This window comes from Colletotrichum truncatum (assembly GCF_014235925.2).
Source record: "Colletotrichum truncatum strain CMES1059 chromosome Unknown Contig_0002, whole genome shotgun sequence".
NCBI classification, from domain to species: domain Eukaryota; kingdom Fungi; phylum Ascomycota; class Sordariomycetes; order Glomerellales; family Glomerellaceae; genus Colletotrichum; species Colletotrichum truncatum.
In genome coordinates this window covers 1573173-1589601 of record NW_027222399.1, presented here as the reverse complement: position 1 = coordinate 1589601, position 16429 = coordinate 1573173, and the positions used below count along the sequence as shown (strand labels likewise).

Genomic DNA, 16429 nt, shown 5'->3' with positions numbered 1-16429 from the left:
CTCCCCCCTTCTTCTTCCCCTATTTCATTCGCCGTTCGCTCTTGACATGCCCGCACACTCATCGCTGCTCACAAGCCGGACCCCGAATTCTGAGTCCACCCTGCCGCACCGTACTTACGGCGCAAGGAAGATGTAGTGGTTGGAAGATGTGCACTGGCATTTCCGGTTGGGTCCGGAAACAGGGACCCCATCCAGCGGCTCGGAGGGGTTAGCGTGGTTGGAGCTCAAGGCTTGAGGAGCCCACCACAGCTGTCAACTTGAAGACAAAGACTGTGCTTCTGACGGTTCTTATGGAGGCGTTGGCCTGTGTGCTGCGAGGTGCCCGATAGCAGCTGTGGTGCGTGGGAAGCGTGGGAAGCGTGGACGACGGCCGTCCCTTTATGGCTTGCGACTAGAAAGCAGTAGGCAAGGTGGGGTGGGCGTAAGGTAAGGTAAACGAGATAGCTCTTAGCTAAGCTAGAACAGAGCTCATTGAGAAAATGCAGAACTAAGAAGACTGGCAATGCGAGGCCCAGTCTTGACTGTATTCTCGATTTTGGCAACTAAAGATGCAACCTGGAAGGTTAAGATATAGGAGGCTGATCGTAGTGGGCGTGATGCGCCGTGGGGCTTTAGGGGGAGGCGCTTGTGGGGGCAGGGGAAGATAGAGGGGCCATCGACACCCCTTAGGACCATTCAGGCCATTCCATCCAGAGGGAATGCGTGTCCCATCCCCCAAGGCTGCGGGCTTGTCCAATGATAACCCTCAAATCGATTGACTGCCACCAGGGACAGGCTTCGCGTAAAGTGCGGGTTGGTCTGGAAGGGAGGGATGACCGTGTCGGTTGGTGCATAGGTGGCATTTATTTCGTGTTCCGCAAGGGGGCGTTCCTACCCAGCTCCCGATTTAGCAGTCCTCACCAAAAATTTCCCCCGTCATCCTGCTACCCAGGTCCATATTAATTGGATGATTCCCTTTCAGCTTCCCGAACTTCCACTGTTCCCCCCAGCAGCCCTTCACTTTTTGATGAGGAGCTGGAGATCCCAAAGCCCCAGGAGCATAGCATTCGCTGTTTGAGTTGCGGCTTCTTTTTGGCTCTGGTCCTTTCTTACCTTATTCTCCAACCGGGGAATTTCAGGTCCTACTTTATTTTACACTTTTGAGTCTTGACTCGTCCGATCCTTAACGCGGAAAGCTCAAAGCTCCTGTTCTTGGAGCTTGACTCTCTCGCCTTCCCTATCAACACCCCCCTTAAACCGCGTTCGTCCAACGATTCGGCCTCTCCGTATCCCAAAGTCAGTCAGGCAAACTCCTCTGGGCATTCCTGATGCCTTTGTTTCGTACTGTCTGCTGACGTTACTCGCAGTCATGGCTGCTGAAAAACCAATTGTTGCGTCCGGCGCAGACGTCGGTGATGGCGTCAGACGCAGAGCCGCCCCCCAAGGCCAGGCAGTCCCCATAACGGCTTCCCCTGAGATCGATGACAAGAAGAAGCAAGCTAAGAAGGTAGCTATCCCCTGTCTCGAATTCGTCCTTTGTCTGCGTAAACAAGCTTTGTGCTGACGACATGCCTTGCAGCAGAGCTCCTTCCTCGACGAGTGGGAGGTCGTCATCGCCCCTCTCATCTTCACGGCTGTCGCAATCTTCACTCGTCTCTGGAAGATTGGTATCAGCGATATTGTCACTTGGGACGAGGCGCATTTTGGCAAGTTCGGAAGTCACTACATCAAGCATGAATACTACTTCGACGTTCACCCGCCCTTGGGAAAGATGCTTGTTGGCCTTTCTGGAGTTCTGGCCGGCTACAATGGATCCTTCGAGTTCAAGTCTGGCGAGAAGTACCCTGAGGAGGTCAACTACACCTTCATGAGAGCCTTCAACGCTCTGTTCGGTATCGTCTGTGTTCCCATGGCCTACTTCACTGCCCGCGAACTGAAGCTGAGGCGGCTTTCTGTCTGGCTCGTCACTTTGATGGTCCTCTGCGAGAACTCTTATACCACAATCAGCCGCTTCATCCTGCTCGACTCAATGCTGCTCTGTGGAACCTTCGCTACCGTCCTTTGCTGGGCCAAGTTTCACAACCAGCGCCATAACTCTTTTGAGCCCGAATGGTTCTTCTGGCTGTTCATGACCGGTTTGAGCATTGGCTGTGTCTGCAGTGTCAAGCTTGTCGGTCTTTTTGTCACTTCCCTCGTCGGTCTGTACACCATTGAGGACCTTTGGAACAAGTTCGGCGATGTCAGGATGCCTGTTACCACTCTGGGCGCTCATGTTGCTGCGCGCGTGGTCGGCCTTATCGTCCTCCCGTTCCTTGTTTACATGCTCACTTTCGCCCTTCATTTTGCTATCTTGGACCATACTGGCCCTGGTGATGCGCAGATGAGCTCCCTTTTCCAAGCTAACCTAAAGGGTACCGAGGTCGGCAAGAACAGCCCCCTCGAGATTGCGTACGGTTCGCGCGCTACCATCAAGAACATGGGTTACGGCGGTGGTCTGCTTCACTCCCACGTCCAGACCTATCCCGAAGGATCTGGTCAGCAGCAGGTTACTTGCTACCACCACAAGGATGCCAACAACGACTGGTTCTTCTACCCCAACCGACATGATCAGGATTACGACCCCGAAGCCGCTCCCCGTTTCATTGCCGATGGTACTACCATCCGCCTGATCCACGCTCAGACCGGCCGCAACCTTCACTCCCACGAGATTCCCGCCCCCATCACCAAGGGCGACAAGGAGGTCTCCTGCTACGGCAACCTAACTATTGGTGACGATAAGGACCACTGGCAGATTGAGGTTGTCCGTGATGTTGCTTCGCGTGATCGTAGCCGCATCCGTACTCTTACCACTGCTTTCCGCCTCAAACATCCTGTTCTAGGCTGTTATCTTCGTGCTGGAAACGTGAACTTGCCTCAGTGGGGTTTCAAGCAGATTGAGGTTACCTGCACCAAGACCAACAACCCCAAGGACACTTACACTCATTGGAACGTTGAGGCTCACTGGAACGAGAAGCGTAAGTTTCATCATCGGAGCTACTTAGCTTTCTTATGCTGACTTAATTGATTGTAGTGCCTCCCGCCGACGCTGGTGTCTACAAGTCCCCCTTCCTCCACGACTTCATTCACCTGAACGTTGCCATGATGACATCTAACAACGCTCTCGTCCCCGACCCCGACAAGCAGGATGACCTCGCATCTCACTGGTGGCAATGGCCCATCCTGAACGTCGGTCTGCGTATGTGCGGCTGGGATGACAACATCGTCAAGTACTTCCTGCTCGGAAACCCTCTCGTCTACTGGGGCAGCACAGCCGCCCTCGGAGTTTTCGGCTTGGTGACCCTTTGGTACCTTGTCCGCTGGCAGCGTGGTTACAATGACCTGAACGAGAAGGAGCTTGACCAGATTCACTATGCCGGTGCTTATCCTGTGGCTGGTTGGGTCCTTCACTACCTTCCCTTCATCGTCATGGCTCGTGTGACTTACGTTCACCACTATTACCCTGCCCTCTACTTTGCCATACTGACCTTTGGTTTCCTGGCCGACTGGTTCCTCCGTCACAAGAACCAAGCCATTCAGTACGCTGTTTACGGTGTTCTGTACGCTATCATCATCGGCCTTTACATCCTGTTCAGCCCCATCTGCTTTGGCATGACAGGTCCCAACAAGCAGTACAGCTACATGAAGTGGTTTGACACCTGGAGAATGTCGGACTAAGCTGCTGTCAGATACATCTGCGGTGGAGGTTTCTATCAACTGGTCTACATCTAGACTCTGTACTTGAATGGCCAACAGTATGGCTCCCTTAAAGTCTCTGGAAGGACATGGTCAATAAAAACGGTGGCGAGCGGGGTTTAGAGCTTGGAATAGGTGAAGAAACTGGCGGGAGAAGCTTTCCGTACATAATGCAACATGAACCGTTTCTTTGTTTCTATGAGACTCACGGGCCGTGACCTGTCTGTTTTCGTCACCGTGAATTATGATTATTATAGTAGTAGTACAAGGATGGACAACAAGAGGAAGACATCAAAAACTCATACTTGCTGGTGGCCTAACCTTGGGTATCACTGTCCTTCCCGTGTACATCTTTCATTTTGCGGCTTATCTAACAGCAGCCGCCGCCCGAGCCTTTGCTCGCATCACCCCCTAACCTAACTTGTTTGTTCCCCCCGGCACTAGGCCCTTTGACACCTGACCGCCGGTCGTTGAGGTCGTACTTGCCCGCTTGGATGTTCTGATAAATTCTCTCGGCAACTCGCATAAAAGCCTTTTCAACGTTCTCGCCGCTCTTGGCACTCGTCTCGACGTATTCAAGGACGCCGTTCTTTCTGGCCCAGTCCTCCGCCTCCTCGCGAGTAACTTCGCGCTTGTTGTCGGCCTCTTGGGTCAGGTCGGCCTTATTACCGACAAGGATGACGACAATGTCGGGTTCAGCGATTTGACGCAGGTCGTTGAGCCAGTCGGTTACATGCTGGAAGGTCTGCTTGCGGGAGAGATCGAAGACGAGGAGGGCACCGCTGGCACCGCGGAAATAGGAGCGCGTGACGGATTTGTATGTCTCCTGGCCGGCCGTGTCCCAGAGACTGAGTTTCATGTGCTTTTGAGGGGCATCCGGATCGACAGGCTCTGGGGCCAGGCGAGGAGGTTCGGGGAGGCCGTTGGGGGAGGAGTCATCCGTGTTGTTGGTCTTCTGAGAAGCCGGCCGCGCGGGCGGCGGGGCTGGCTGGCAATTCGGGGGGCCCACGGGGACGATACGGGAGCCGAACTCGACACCGATGGTCACGTCGTGATGCGGGGAGAAGCGGCCCTCGCAGAGGCGGATGGTAAGGCTGGACTTGCCGCAACCTGAGTCGCCGATGCAGACGAGTTTAGCAATGTAGTCCCATGGCGGAGACGACATGGCCCTTGACGGTGATGTGTGTGCGGGAAGGGGAAGGGTGGGAGGTGTGAACGAGGGCCGGCACAGAGAGGGTCTGTGGTGTTGTGGTTGTTTGTAGTCGTGCGTGTAAGAAAGTAGTGTGCGAGGTTTGTTGCCCTCGAGGCCGGGCTTCGCTGATGATTCGGAGGGGATGGATGGGTTGTTTCGCTGGTTGGTCTGATGTTGGAAGCTTTAGAAGTCCAGGTGAGGTATCGGGCGGTAGTCGGAGCACGTGTTCAGAAAAGGCTTGGTTGGCTGACAAGGGGTGGGCAGGTTTGGCAAGCTGGAAGATATCGTCTGTTCTCCAAGAGAAGTTTAGATTGTACCTGTTTTTCTGGAGAAACGTTTTAGAATTCGTTTGTACTGTGCAATGTCAAAGCGTTATGAGGGAAGTTGTTTTTGCAGGACTGTCCAACAAAACGACAAATTGATCGAAAGTTGTTAGACGATGCAGCTGCTCTATGCTGAGCAAATGGCGAGGTATCACACTGGATGATGTTTAAGATGGGCCCCCTGTCATGGGCTAGCCAGAAAACGACAGAGCCCCAATTATAATGTGGATCGATGACCAGGAGTTGGCGGCAGGGATAAGCATGGTGTTATCAGTGACGCAAGTGCTGAGTGATAAGAACGTGAGAGCCGAGAAAAGCTGCAGAGCGAGTGTGTGGCACACGGGTGACAGTGGTGGTGGTGGTGTTTGTATTTGGTGGCTGGCATGAACTACCCAACCCGCTGTAAGAGCACCACCGACAGCGGACTCTGGTAGTCAGTCAGCCAGCCAGTCAGTTGACAATGGACGACAGCTCATGGCTGAATGACTCGGGGGGTGCGGACCAGGCGGGTTGCTGCTTGTCTCACGTCGGGACAGGTCAGTGCCATGCATCAGTAGCAGGCGGAACAGGAGGAACAGCGCATCAGAATCGTGGGCCTGAGTGGAAACACAATTGCCAGAAAAATGACCGTGACAGACCTGAATGAAGCCCTTGGGCCCTGAGGCTGATTTAAACAGTCGAAGATGGGCCATGTCTCCTCTGGCTTCTTGCTTTGTTTGGTGCCCGTATTTGCTTGCTGCAAGTCAATCTGCATGCAAGTTTACCCTGAGGGGTACTCCATACTCGACCTTGCTATCGGTTTTCGGCGAGGCCACCAAGGCAGCCAAGGCAAGGGCCCTTCCACTGCAGATGAGGCGAACCTGGAACTAAGCAATCCACAATCGTCTTAAGAGGCAATCCAGGCCTTCAATGCAGCATTACCGCAATGCCCCCAAACTTACCGCCTTATCGTCTACGATAAGCCCGATAAGTGCCGGCGGTGGGTGCTTTCCCACGTCCCTCCACCGGGAACTGACGTTTTGAGTGGCTGGTTTCGTTAGCGAGTGAAGTACCTGGGGGAAAGACCGCCTGCTCTGGTGTGGGCGGTGTCGGTGTCGTGTGCTATCTGAGTGTCACTGTTTAGGCTGCATCAACACCCGCGCTGCCTAACAGGTCCGCCTAGTTTCCCACCATTGTCATCCTTGTACTTCTTCCCTCACCGGTCCACTCATTCACCTGCCAGGTACTTTGGGTCTTCCTGTACCGCATGACCTTCGATTCATCTTTCCCGACACCCATGGTGCAGATGCCCTTCTCACGAGCACCTCGGGCTTGATTTGGGAAAAAAATTCTAATTTTTCCTTATTGGTAACTGATTCAAGCCTACAAGTCCATGAAAGTTGTTATCCTGTCGGCTTGTTCTGTTTGCGTATACCAACAGTCTCCACCGCCGGCACCCCGAAACATTCCAACTATTTACCCTTTGTCCGCCATCGTCATTCTCTAGCTTTGAGCTGCAGGCCTTATTTACTCATCATCCCGCGTTTCGACCGATCCAAGAGCACGCGAACTTCCTGAGGGGACGAGGTCCTCGCTAATCACAGCACCATGTTTTCGGAATGTAGGTCCTTGGCCAGCACTCATTCTCCCATCCTGCAACGGTGAACTAACCGACCATTTCGCAGATGCGTCTAGGTTCCTGGCGCAGTCACAGTCCCGGCTCTCCAACTTTGCAGGCCAACCCGAAGGCAACGATAACCCGCCACGGCATACGAACGACTGGTCATCACGGCCTCCCCGAAATGGCGGACGGTCTTTCCTTTCCAGGGGGTATGGCGGAAATCCGTATCAGCCAAGCGGCTCCCGGTTTGGGCAGTTAGGCTTCGCCTCCCGAATGTCCGCCGCGCAGGATGCGCCGCTGTTCCACAGTACTCTAGACGAGTACATGGAGGAAGATGATGAGGATGAGAGGGATCGTGAAGCAGCGGATATGGCCGCCTTACACATGTCACGGCGTGTTGCCGCAGCGAGCAAGATGGCAGAGAGTTCAGAGACGGAACCAGACGCCAGCCGCGGCTCGTTGGAACAGAGCAGCGAGACACCCGGGCGAAGATATCAGGACAGAGGTCTGCGGAGAGGCATACGAAGTAGCTGGAATGGTGCAAGGAGCTTCAGCGGGCGTGGCCGCGGGAGGGACGTCATAGATGAGGAGGCAGAGGACATCCCACGCGAGGGCTCCGACCGGGGCTCAGACACAAACCCAAAAATGGTTGACATTGGGCTGGACTCCCAGATGCAAGATGATGACCCCTCTGCGTCTCTGTTAAACGAGGCGGCGACTGAGTCGAGTCCTCCTCCGTTCCAGAAGTTTCAGCCAAGATCCGGGGACCGCAAGTTCCAGTTGAGGAGGGAAGCTACCCAAGACGACGAGTTTAACGAGGCCCGGCGGGCCAGTTCCGATGACGAGGCAATGCCCGCTACCGTACCTCTTGCGGAAGGCGAGGTTTTCAAATACGATCCCTTTTTCGCTTGGATTTTCCTCATTGCGCTGGCAGGCTTGGTATCGACATTTGTACTCGTCTGGTTGCACACGGGTACCCCTAAGAAGGGTTGGGGGGATACCATTTATACGACATTACAAGCATCGTTCCATATGTTGGCCGTTGACACTCTCATATCGGTCATTGTGTCTCTTGTATGGCTTGCAGCTCTCCGCTCATTCGCCCGGCCACTGGCAATGCTGATACTTGTTGCCGTACCCATCATCATGTTCTCGTTCTCCCTATATCCCTTCATCTCCAGCTTTGAAGGCGCGACACATGGAGCGAGTTTCCAAGACCGGGCTATGAGATGGGCCGCTCTTGTTCCGGCCATTTCGGCTGTTGCGTGGGTCTACATGGCGTACAAGGGACGTTATGCCATTCGACAAGCTATTGAAATCCTCGAGTTTTCGACCCGTATCCTTGCCGCCAACTCTGCGCTGTTGCTACTCGGTTTCGCTTGCCTCGCCCTGATTGTGGTATGGACATGGGTGTGGATGTGGATGTTTTCGAGGATCTTCTTGGGCGGATACTTCTCGAAAAGACTTGCCAGGTTCATCATCAGTGTTTCGAGCTGGTGGCTCGGAATATGGTTCGTCCTCATGTACATGTGGACTATAGGGGTCATCAACGCAGTGCAGAGGGCAACGACGGCTGCGACGGTCTCTCAATGGTATTTTCACCGCAACGCCGCACCAGCCCCTACGTCAGCTGAGATCGTCACGGCGGCGCTGAACCACGCGACGACAACCATTTTTGGAAGCATCTGCGAGTCCACGCTACTCGCGCTGCTGATTCGTGCTCCTCTCCTCGTGCTGCCTCGGAGAATGGCCAATATAATCCAACATATTGCTGCTATGTGGATACCAACCCCTATCGCAGCGCTCACGAATCCGATGACGATCACATACGGTGCGATTCACTCTCAGAACCTTCACACGGCTGCCCGGGGGCTGAGCCAGATGGACTTTATATCACCTCAGCGACCAACGACAACTCTTACACCGCAAGTGTTCAGCTCACGGCGGTCCAGTCATTCTCCTTTACTTCCTTATCGATTAGCGAAGATGCTTTTGTATGCGACACGGTTTATTATGGCCACGGCGCTTGGTTTCGCGGGCTGGGTGATTACGGCGAAGCAAGTGTCATTACCAGGTGGAATGGGTGTACGGGGCTCGGCGTACGCTTATGTTGTCGGATTGGTTGCTAGTTTTATCGGATTTTCAGTTATGGGCGCTATGGAGGGTGTTCTCAGCGGCATCTTGGATGGAGTGGTTATTTGCTACGGCAGCGAGCGTCGGATGGCCAGCGGAGGAGGCGCCTACTGCATGGAGGCGGCCTACCTATTTGGCGAAAGGAACAGGCGAGACGAACGAGGCCTTCCTTGAGCTTTGTATTTGCTTTCGGTATTTGAGAGATTGTACAACTCCCCGAGAGGAGGTGGCGTCTGCCCTCGCAACATGTTTAGATGGGATAGATTGACTGTATGGCGCAGGCACGATTGGCTGGTTGCCGCCGGCGCCCCTACCGTTTGGTCATCATCAATAAACCTTTAGGTTTTCCAAACAAGGTGTTGAGTGATATTGTGTGCGCCAGGCGGCACAGCGAATGAATGGACAGCCTAAATGATGGAAATTTGGAGCAAGAGACTGCGCCACGATGTCCTCGCAATCAACAACGAGCAGGCGCCCGGTTAGCAGGTAGATATTGGGAAGATCGAGGATAGGGCTATCTTGGCGCAACGGGCGGAGTGCGGCGTATTGTTCATGAGCATGTGCACCTATGTGCGGTAGCTACACTAAGGTGGTGGTTGGGGACCGAGGAGCATCGTAACCCAATGTGATGTGCACCGCCACGCGGGAAAATTACCGTGGGATGGTGTCATCTGGTCACTTTTTTTTTCCCCTTTTACAATAGCCTCGACTTTTTGGACATTGCCACCTGTGAGTCAAGTCCATGTGCGGAGCTGTCGCATTTCTAGACAAGTTCTAGACTGAGTTGGTTGGTTGAGCACCAGCCACAGCCAAAGACACAGGGCTGATTACGTATGAAATGGCCATGATGAAGGCTTCGCAATTTTGCCTCTAGCCTTCGAGTGATTATTGATGGATGGGAAACTTATGCCTTAGAGCAGGCCGGAGGGGTTCAAACTCGTGGATCCCCGCGGTGGAGCTGGCCTGTGCGAGACGTTTCCAGTCGAGCTTTGGGGTTGCGGCAGGGTCTGGAAATAAGTATTCTGAAGTAACTTGTCATATAGATATGGGTTGAGAGTACACAAACTCGACAAGGTGTTCCGCCCGGCTCTCCGATGTCCCGGGTCGCAGTAGAACAGCAGTAACAAGCGCCCAGCGAGGATTGCGAGCGAAGGGACAGCAGAAACGAATGGGAAGGTGGGCAGGGTTCGTCACTGGGAGGAAGCTGGGCGTCAGTGAGGGGCAAATGTGAGATGGTGGGGGCGGATTGTTTCCAGCGAAAGAGGGGCTGTGCTTCGCAACAGCTCGCATGTCGCATCACGGCGTTGGAGCATGTTGGCATAGCCAAGAGGGAGTCGCAGCTCAAGCAATAGCTGCAACTACAGGCGGCCAGTAGGCTTGCTTCGAGAAAACAAAAGGGAAGTGGACTGGACCGATCCAATTCAAAAACGAGGAACAAAATCATCTGCAGAAGAACCAACTCCACTGATTTGCCTCACTGGCCACCACCGCCGGGCTGGGGCACTTGGTTCCCCTACGTATTACCTGCTCCATCGACGTTTCCTGACTTTCCGTTCCAGAAATTGCTAGGTGCTGTTTGCCAGTGAGCCAGGAAGAAACAGTGTGCTGCAAAGCTTCGTTGCCTCCGTGCATCCCTCCCTCCCTGCCCAACCCCTCGCCATAATCATAAAAGTGCCGGAAACCGCGGAGCGCTATTGGTTCGTATCCTCACTGAAGAAGAGGTACCAACCTTTCTTGGGCGCGTTAAACTGAAGACGTAATCCCGGCTCCTGCGCCGGCTCTAATACCCAACTTATTGCGCCTCCATTACACACCTGACACTTTGACACCTAGATCGTTCCCATCCAGCGAGCCTTATTTTTGTCTTTCAGACCCTCCCTCAACAGCTGCTAAAGTTTGGGATTCCAAAGCTTTTTGCACCTGTTCTTTTCTACCCCCACGACAACTCACACCTGTTAAGCTTATCGACTCAACAACCGCGAAACAGTCAAATCACATCAACCACTCAATCCATATGGCCGACGACTTCGCTCCCCCTACGGGACCCCCGCCTCCTAAGGCACCCGAGGTTCCTCCAGGCTGGGCCGCCCGCTGGAATGATCAGTACAAAGAATGGTGAGTCGAGACGGAGTGCTTCCTGCCCGCGCTACCCACAAACACAAACCCTGATTACATGGTGGCATGATACTGACATTGCTCCCAGGTTCTACGTGAACCTCCACACAAAGAAGTCCCAGTGGGAGAAGCCTACTGAGCCAGCGCTTCCTCCCCCGCCCCCCGCAGATGGGCATCCTGGCGGCCCTCCTCCGGGCTACGCCCCGAGACCAGGCGATCCGACGCCTCCTGTAGACGTCAAGACGAATCCGTACGAGAACCATAGCTCAACTCCTCAACCCTCCGGTCCTGCTGGCTCATCCTTGACCGAGGACGAACGGTTAGCCCGTCAGCTCCAGGCGGAGGAGGACCAACGCAATCGTGGCTCTCATTCCCCAATGCCCGGCCAAGCATTGCAGCAACAGCAGCACCAGCACTCCCAAAGCCCTTTCCCAGAGCAGTTGCCCCCTCGTGTTCAAGAGCGTGGCAAGAGCAGTGGGTTCCTGGGTAAGCTGCTCGGCAAGGCCAAGACTGGTGGTAGCAGTCACGGACAGCCGGCATACGGAGGATATCCGCCCCAGCAACCACAATACGGCGGTTACCCACCCCAGCCACAGTACGGAGGATACCCTCCTCAACAGGGCTATTATCCTCCTCAGCAGCACGGCTACGGTGGTTACGGCGGAGGACATCCTCAGGCCGGATACGGCGGTTACCCCCAGCAGCAGATGGCTGGCAGGAGACCAGGCGGCGGTGGCGGTATGGGTATGGCCGGTGGAATGGCACTTGGTGCCGGTGCTGGTTTGCTTGGTGGTGCGCTTATTGCGGATCATATGGCTGATGAGCAGCACGAGGCCTATGCCGAAGGATACAGTAAGTGAAAATGCCTCTTAACTTTTTCAAAACGGGAGAAAATTGTATTGACGTAAGAACAGATGACGGAGCCGGTGGTGACGATTTCGGTGGTGGTGACGACTTTGACTTCTAACATGAAGTAATCTGAAGCCTGAAATGATCGGGGCCACGAAAAATACAAGACTTGAGTGGATATGGTGGTTTGGGATCTTAACATCCTGCAATTGGAGGAACAATGACGACACTGGCATGACTTTTGATGTTATTCTATAATATTTTGCTTTTTCTCCCCATGGGTGAAACAGTCCTGCCCTTCCTCACGCTAAGCATTCGCATCCTCTTGTTAGAAGGTTCGGTACAGGGTAGTGCGACATAACATGGGCGTGGACGGGGTGTGCTTCCACGTCTTGGGGCGTGTGCCCGTTCGAGCCCCAACTTCTTCTGAGCAAAGTGACACACTACACACACCCATGTTGCGAATGAAGTCTAGCATAGTAGGCATAGGTATTAAATATCTATAAAGGAAACAAACAAACCTTGGGACCGCGCACTCTTACTTCAATTTCAATCGGTGCCTTTTTGAGTTGCTCGTGCCCCTCGTTATATCAATAAACACCCCCGCAGCTTACATCCAGCCTTTTTTTTTTACCTCCGCACCGCCTTCTCTTTCTTGCCATTGCCGCCGCCATTCGACGAGCCGGAGCCAGAGCCCTCGTTTTTGTTACCGTTGTTGCTGCCGGATCCCGCGAGGAAAGCAGCCATGTCGAAGTTGCCCATCGGGTTCGCGCCGGGCTGAGCTCCACCGCCGCCGAGGAGGGAGTTCATTGGGTTGCTCTTCTGACGCTCTTCGAACTCGGCGCGCATTTCAGGGTCCACTGGGAGGAGGGGCTGATGTCAGTTCCTGTGCAAGTAATATGAAAGGGGAGGGGAAAGAAAAGGGGAAGAGCGTACTGTTGTCGACGAGGTAGGGCATTCCGATGAATATTCCCATGCTAACGAGGCCGAGGAGGATCATGGGGTTCTTGAGGATGGTGAAGACGGAGACTAGAACGACTGTTAGTTTGATGTTACTGTTCTGCGGGTCGCAGAGTAAGCTCCCGAAAAGAGCAACTCAGCAACTCTAAAGGGAGAGGGATAAAGACATACACTTGCTCCTCTCGACGAAGTAGTTCTTACCACCCAAGACCCGCAGCTCGAAGCCCTTGGCGCCGTTCGTGAACTCCTTGGAGGCGTACACTTCACCCTTGTTGTCCCAGTCGTTGCCTCGGTACGTCTCCCACGCTGACAGACTTCCGTCAGCGGCGACGTCCAGGCGGACGGGCGCAAATGCGTGCGTCGCGCAGTGGACATCGACAAGGTACGAGCCCGGCGCGGTGACGTTGTTGAATACGAATGTGTTCTGGACAGACAGCGGCGCGGAGAAGGACTCGGAGAGAGTGGAGAGCGTCGCGCGGGTCGAGGGCGGGAGAGTGTACGGGTTTGGAAGGGCTGGCGAGGAAGGGACCAAGAAGGTTACTGAGGCGGCCAAGGCGGCAGGGAGCCAAAGGAGCGATTCGAGGCGCATTTTGGCGAATAAGTCGAACTATCGAGGAGGGGGGGGGAAGTATGCCGTAGGCTTTGCTATTCTGGATGTCGTACTCGAGCAGTACGCTTCTGCGAGACGCAAAGCAAACAAAATCAAAAAAAATCAAAAAAAAATCAGGGCAGAGGGTTAGAAAAGAGAAGGGGGGAAGGTGATTCGGGTTGGAGGTCGAGAAGAGGTGAGGTGGTCAGTAGATACTACTAGATGAATGGCGGCGAGGATGAAGCTTGGGGCGTGGTGAAAGTGTGATGGGACTGGGTGGGTGGATACCCTGGTTGCTTCAACGACTCGTGGCCAATCACGACCGCCCCGTGGTCTATCGTCGTCTGCGGCGCGCCGGGCCCGGTCTCTCACATTCTTAGAGCTCTTTTGCTTGGGGGTGGGCCACTAGATCGCTACGCCGTTCATCTGTCTATTTACCGCAGACTTTTTTTTTTTTTTTCTACTGGAATCTTTAGGTTTGTCCGCGGCTTGGTCTAGGAATTGGTGGCGTTACGGCGTCTTATTGTCAAATGCCTGGGGAAGCGCGGCTGCAGAGACAACCATCGGGATTATCAGTCTCATCTCCTTCCTTATAATAGCGCCCTTTTTATGGCGTTATCTCTGTTCGAATGGTGAGTATGGAGTGGTGGCAACCGCTCGCCGTTCGGCGACTGTCTCAATAGCCCCTTTTCTCTTCATATCAGTCTGCACTGGAAGAATGGTAGATGACGAAAGATGGTTTCGAGAGCCTTTTTAAACGACAAAAATCACGTTGCTTTTTCTACGGGTATTTCGTCTCATACAAATTCATCCAGTCACGCTTTGTTTTGTTTTGTTTTGTAAAACGTTGGGTATCCAGTCACTTTCCTCCAGCAAGAAAAACCTTAAGCGGCCCGCTTATGGCGCCAGCGGCGCGTCGTCCTTCTTGGTCTCGGCAGCGGTAGCGGCCTTGCCGGCGGTCGTGGCGGCGGCAGCGTTCTTGAACGCCTGCTCGAAGTCGGCGATGATGTCGTCGATGTGCTCCGTGCCGACGGAGATACGGATAAGGTCCTGTTGAGTGGTTGTTAGCCATTCATGGTCTTGGCTAGGAGATATGTATCATGAGAAGAAACTTACCTCGCTGACACCAGAGCTCGTCTTCTCCTCGTCTGACAGCTGCTCGTGGGTAGTGGTCCAGGGGCTGCTAGTCGTTAGTACCGAAGAACAAGATAGATAGGTGACAGGCGGATAGGACTTACTGGATGGCCAAAGTCTTGGAGTCACCAACGTTGGCCAGGTTGGAAATCAGCTTGAAGCCGTCGACAACCTGGCTGCCGGCAGCACCGCCACCCTTGACGCCGAAGCTGAGCACACCACCGAAACCGCGCTTGAGGTACTTCTTAGCCGTCTCGTGGTACGGGTGGCTCTCCAGACCGGGGTAAGAGACCCAGCTGACATACTCGCTGGCCTCTAGCCACTTGGCCAGGGCAAGAGCGTTCTGCGCGTGGCGCTCGGCACGGAGAGACAGGGTCTCGATGCCGATCAGGAGCTGCTGGGCGGCGAAGGGGTTGAGGGACGCTCCAAGATCGCGGAGGATCTCGACGCGAGCGCGGATGATGAAGGTGATGGGGCCGAACGTCTCCCAGAACTTGAGGCCGTGGTAGCCGTCGGAGGGCTCGGTCATCTGGGGGAAGCGGCCGTTGTCCCACTTGAACTTGCCGCTGTCGACAATGACACCACCAATAGTTGTGCCGTGGCCGCCGATCCACTTGGTGGCAGAGTGGACGACGATGTCGGCGCCGTGCTCGATAGGGCGAATGAAGTAGCCACCAGCGCCGAAGGTGTTGTCAACCTGTTTCGCCCATGAATCAGTCCCTGTTCTCCCTATATTCCCCCATGATGGACAGCACTTACAATGACGGGAACACCCTTCTCATGCGCAACCTTGGCGATGGCTTCCAGATCAGGGACGTTGTACTTGGGGTTGCCAATGCTCTCGACGTAGACAGCCTTGGTCTTCTCGTCAATGGCGTTGGCAATGTCCTCGACGCGGTCGCCGTCGACGAACTTGGTGTGGATGCCCAGACGCGGGAGGAACACCTTGAACTGATTGTAGGTGCCGCCGTACAACAGGGAGGTAGAGACAATGTTGTCACCGGCGTGAGCGAGCGCATTGATGGCAATGAACTGGGCAGCCTGACCGGAAGAGGTGGCCAGGGCGGCGACACCACCCTCGAGCGCTGCGATACGCTTCTCGAAGACATCGACCGTGGGCTGGTGTGTAGAGTATGAGCTTGATGAAAGTCAATTGGTGGTGGGGTTAAAGGTATGACCTACGTTCATGATACGGCTGTAAATGTTGCCGAACTCCTTGAGGCCGAAAAGCCTCGCGCCGTGGGCAGAGTCATTGAAAGTGAAACTCTAGACATTGAGCGCTGTTAGCTGCTTGTTTCCCCATGGACTTGACAAGGCGGGCGCTCGTCGTGGGGTCTGACGAACCGTGGTCGCGTAGATGGGGACGGCGCGCGAGTTCGTCGCGGGGTCAGGCACCTGGCTATAATTACAAGAACCTGGTCAGTTCTCACAGCTTTAAGAGGTTGGTGGGAAAGTTTTTTTGACTGGAGATAACGAACTTACCCCGCATGGAGCTGGAGAGTCTCGAAGTTCTTGCTCAATTCCTCGGCCATTGTGAATTCCTTTGCTTTCGTGCTTTGAAAAGGTGTGGGAGAGGAGGGGCGAGGAAAAGTTTATGGAGAGTGTCTTGTCCTGTGTGACAGAAATGCAAATGAGCTTCCACGGAACGAGACACCAGGGGCCGGCAACGGAGCAAGCACCAGAGATATAGGCAGCGGGGGCTGTTACCTGAACGACGAAAAGACGGAGGAGGGGAAAGGAGGGCTAGCTACAATGATGCCATTGAGGGGGTATCACACCATAGGTTGCCTTTTATATATAATTACTACTATTGAAGGGTTATC

The 16429-nt window shown here is 54.3% G+C and overlaps 6 protein-coding genes across 6 annotated transcripts; 3 read left to right on the top strand and 3 right to left on the bottom strand.

Moving 5' to 3' along the window:
* Window positions 1-1348: 1348 nt before the first annotated feature.
* CTRU02_203397 (protein o-mannosyl transferase) lies at window positions 1349-3693 on the top strand (the record flags this gene model as incomplete). The annotated part of the gene is made up of 3 exons (XM_036724020.1): window positions 1349-1486; window positions 1559-2993; window positions 3050-3693. The coding sequence occupies 3 exons, from the start codon at window positions 1349-1351 to the stop codon at window positions 3691-3693; spliced, it is 2217 nt and encodes a 738-aa protein (XP_036584135.1).
* A 388-nt stretch (window positions 3694-4081) lies between these two features.
* Window positions 4082-4876, bottom strand: CTRU02_203396 (GTP-binding protein rab2; the record flags this gene model as incomplete). Its single annotated transcript, XM_036724021.1, has 1 exon — window positions 4082-4876. The coding sequence occupies one exon, from the start codon at window positions 4874-4876 to the stop codon at window positions 4082-4084; it is 795 nt and encodes a 264-aa protein (XP_036584134.1).
* Window positions 4877-6813: 1937 nt separating this feature from the next.
* On the top strand, window positions 6814-9133 carry CTRU02_203395 (uncharacterized protein; the record flags this gene model as incomplete). The annotated part of the gene is made up of 2 exons (XM_036724019.1): window positions 6814-6826; window positions 6891-9133. The coding sequence occupies 2 exons, from the start codon at window positions 6814-6816 to the stop codon at window positions 9131-9133; spliced, it is 2256 nt and encodes a 751-aa protein (XP_036584133.1).
* A 1840-nt stretch (window positions 9134-10973) lies between these two features.
* On the top strand, window positions 10974-12041 carry CTRU02_203394 (ww domain containing protein; the record flags this gene model as incomplete). Its single annotated transcript, XM_070204200.1, has 3 exons — window positions 10974-11074; window positions 11106-11926; window positions 11989-12041. The coding sequence occupies 3 exons, from the start codon at window positions 10974-10976 to the stop codon at window positions 12039-12041; spliced, it is 975 nt and encodes a 324-aa protein (XP_070061963.1).
* A 512-nt stretch (window positions 12042-12553) lies between these two features.
* On the bottom strand, window positions 12554-13472 carry CTRU02_203393 (uncharacterized protein; the record flags this gene model as incomplete). The annotated part of the gene is made up of 3 exons (XM_036724017.1): window positions 12554-12783; window positions 12860-12952; window positions 13055-13472. 3 exons carry the CDS (start codon window positions 13470-13472, stop codon window positions 12554-12556), a joined length of 741 nt encoding a protein of 246 aa, XP_036584131.1.
* An 897-nt stretch (window positions 13473-14369) lies between these two features.
* Window positions 14370-16138, bottom strand: CTRU02_203392 (homocysteine synthase; the record flags this gene model as incomplete). The annotated part of the gene is made up of 7 exons (XM_070204199.1): window positions 14370-14534; window positions 14589-14652; window positions 14711-15303; window positions 15366-15725; window positions 15789-15872; window positions 15951-16005; window positions 16089-16138. The coding sequence occupies 7 exons, from the start codon at window positions 16136-16138 to the stop codon at window positions 14370-14372; spliced, it is 1371 nt and encodes a 456-aa protein (XP_070061962.1).
* Between the last annotated feature and the right edge of the window lie 291 nt (window positions 16139-16429).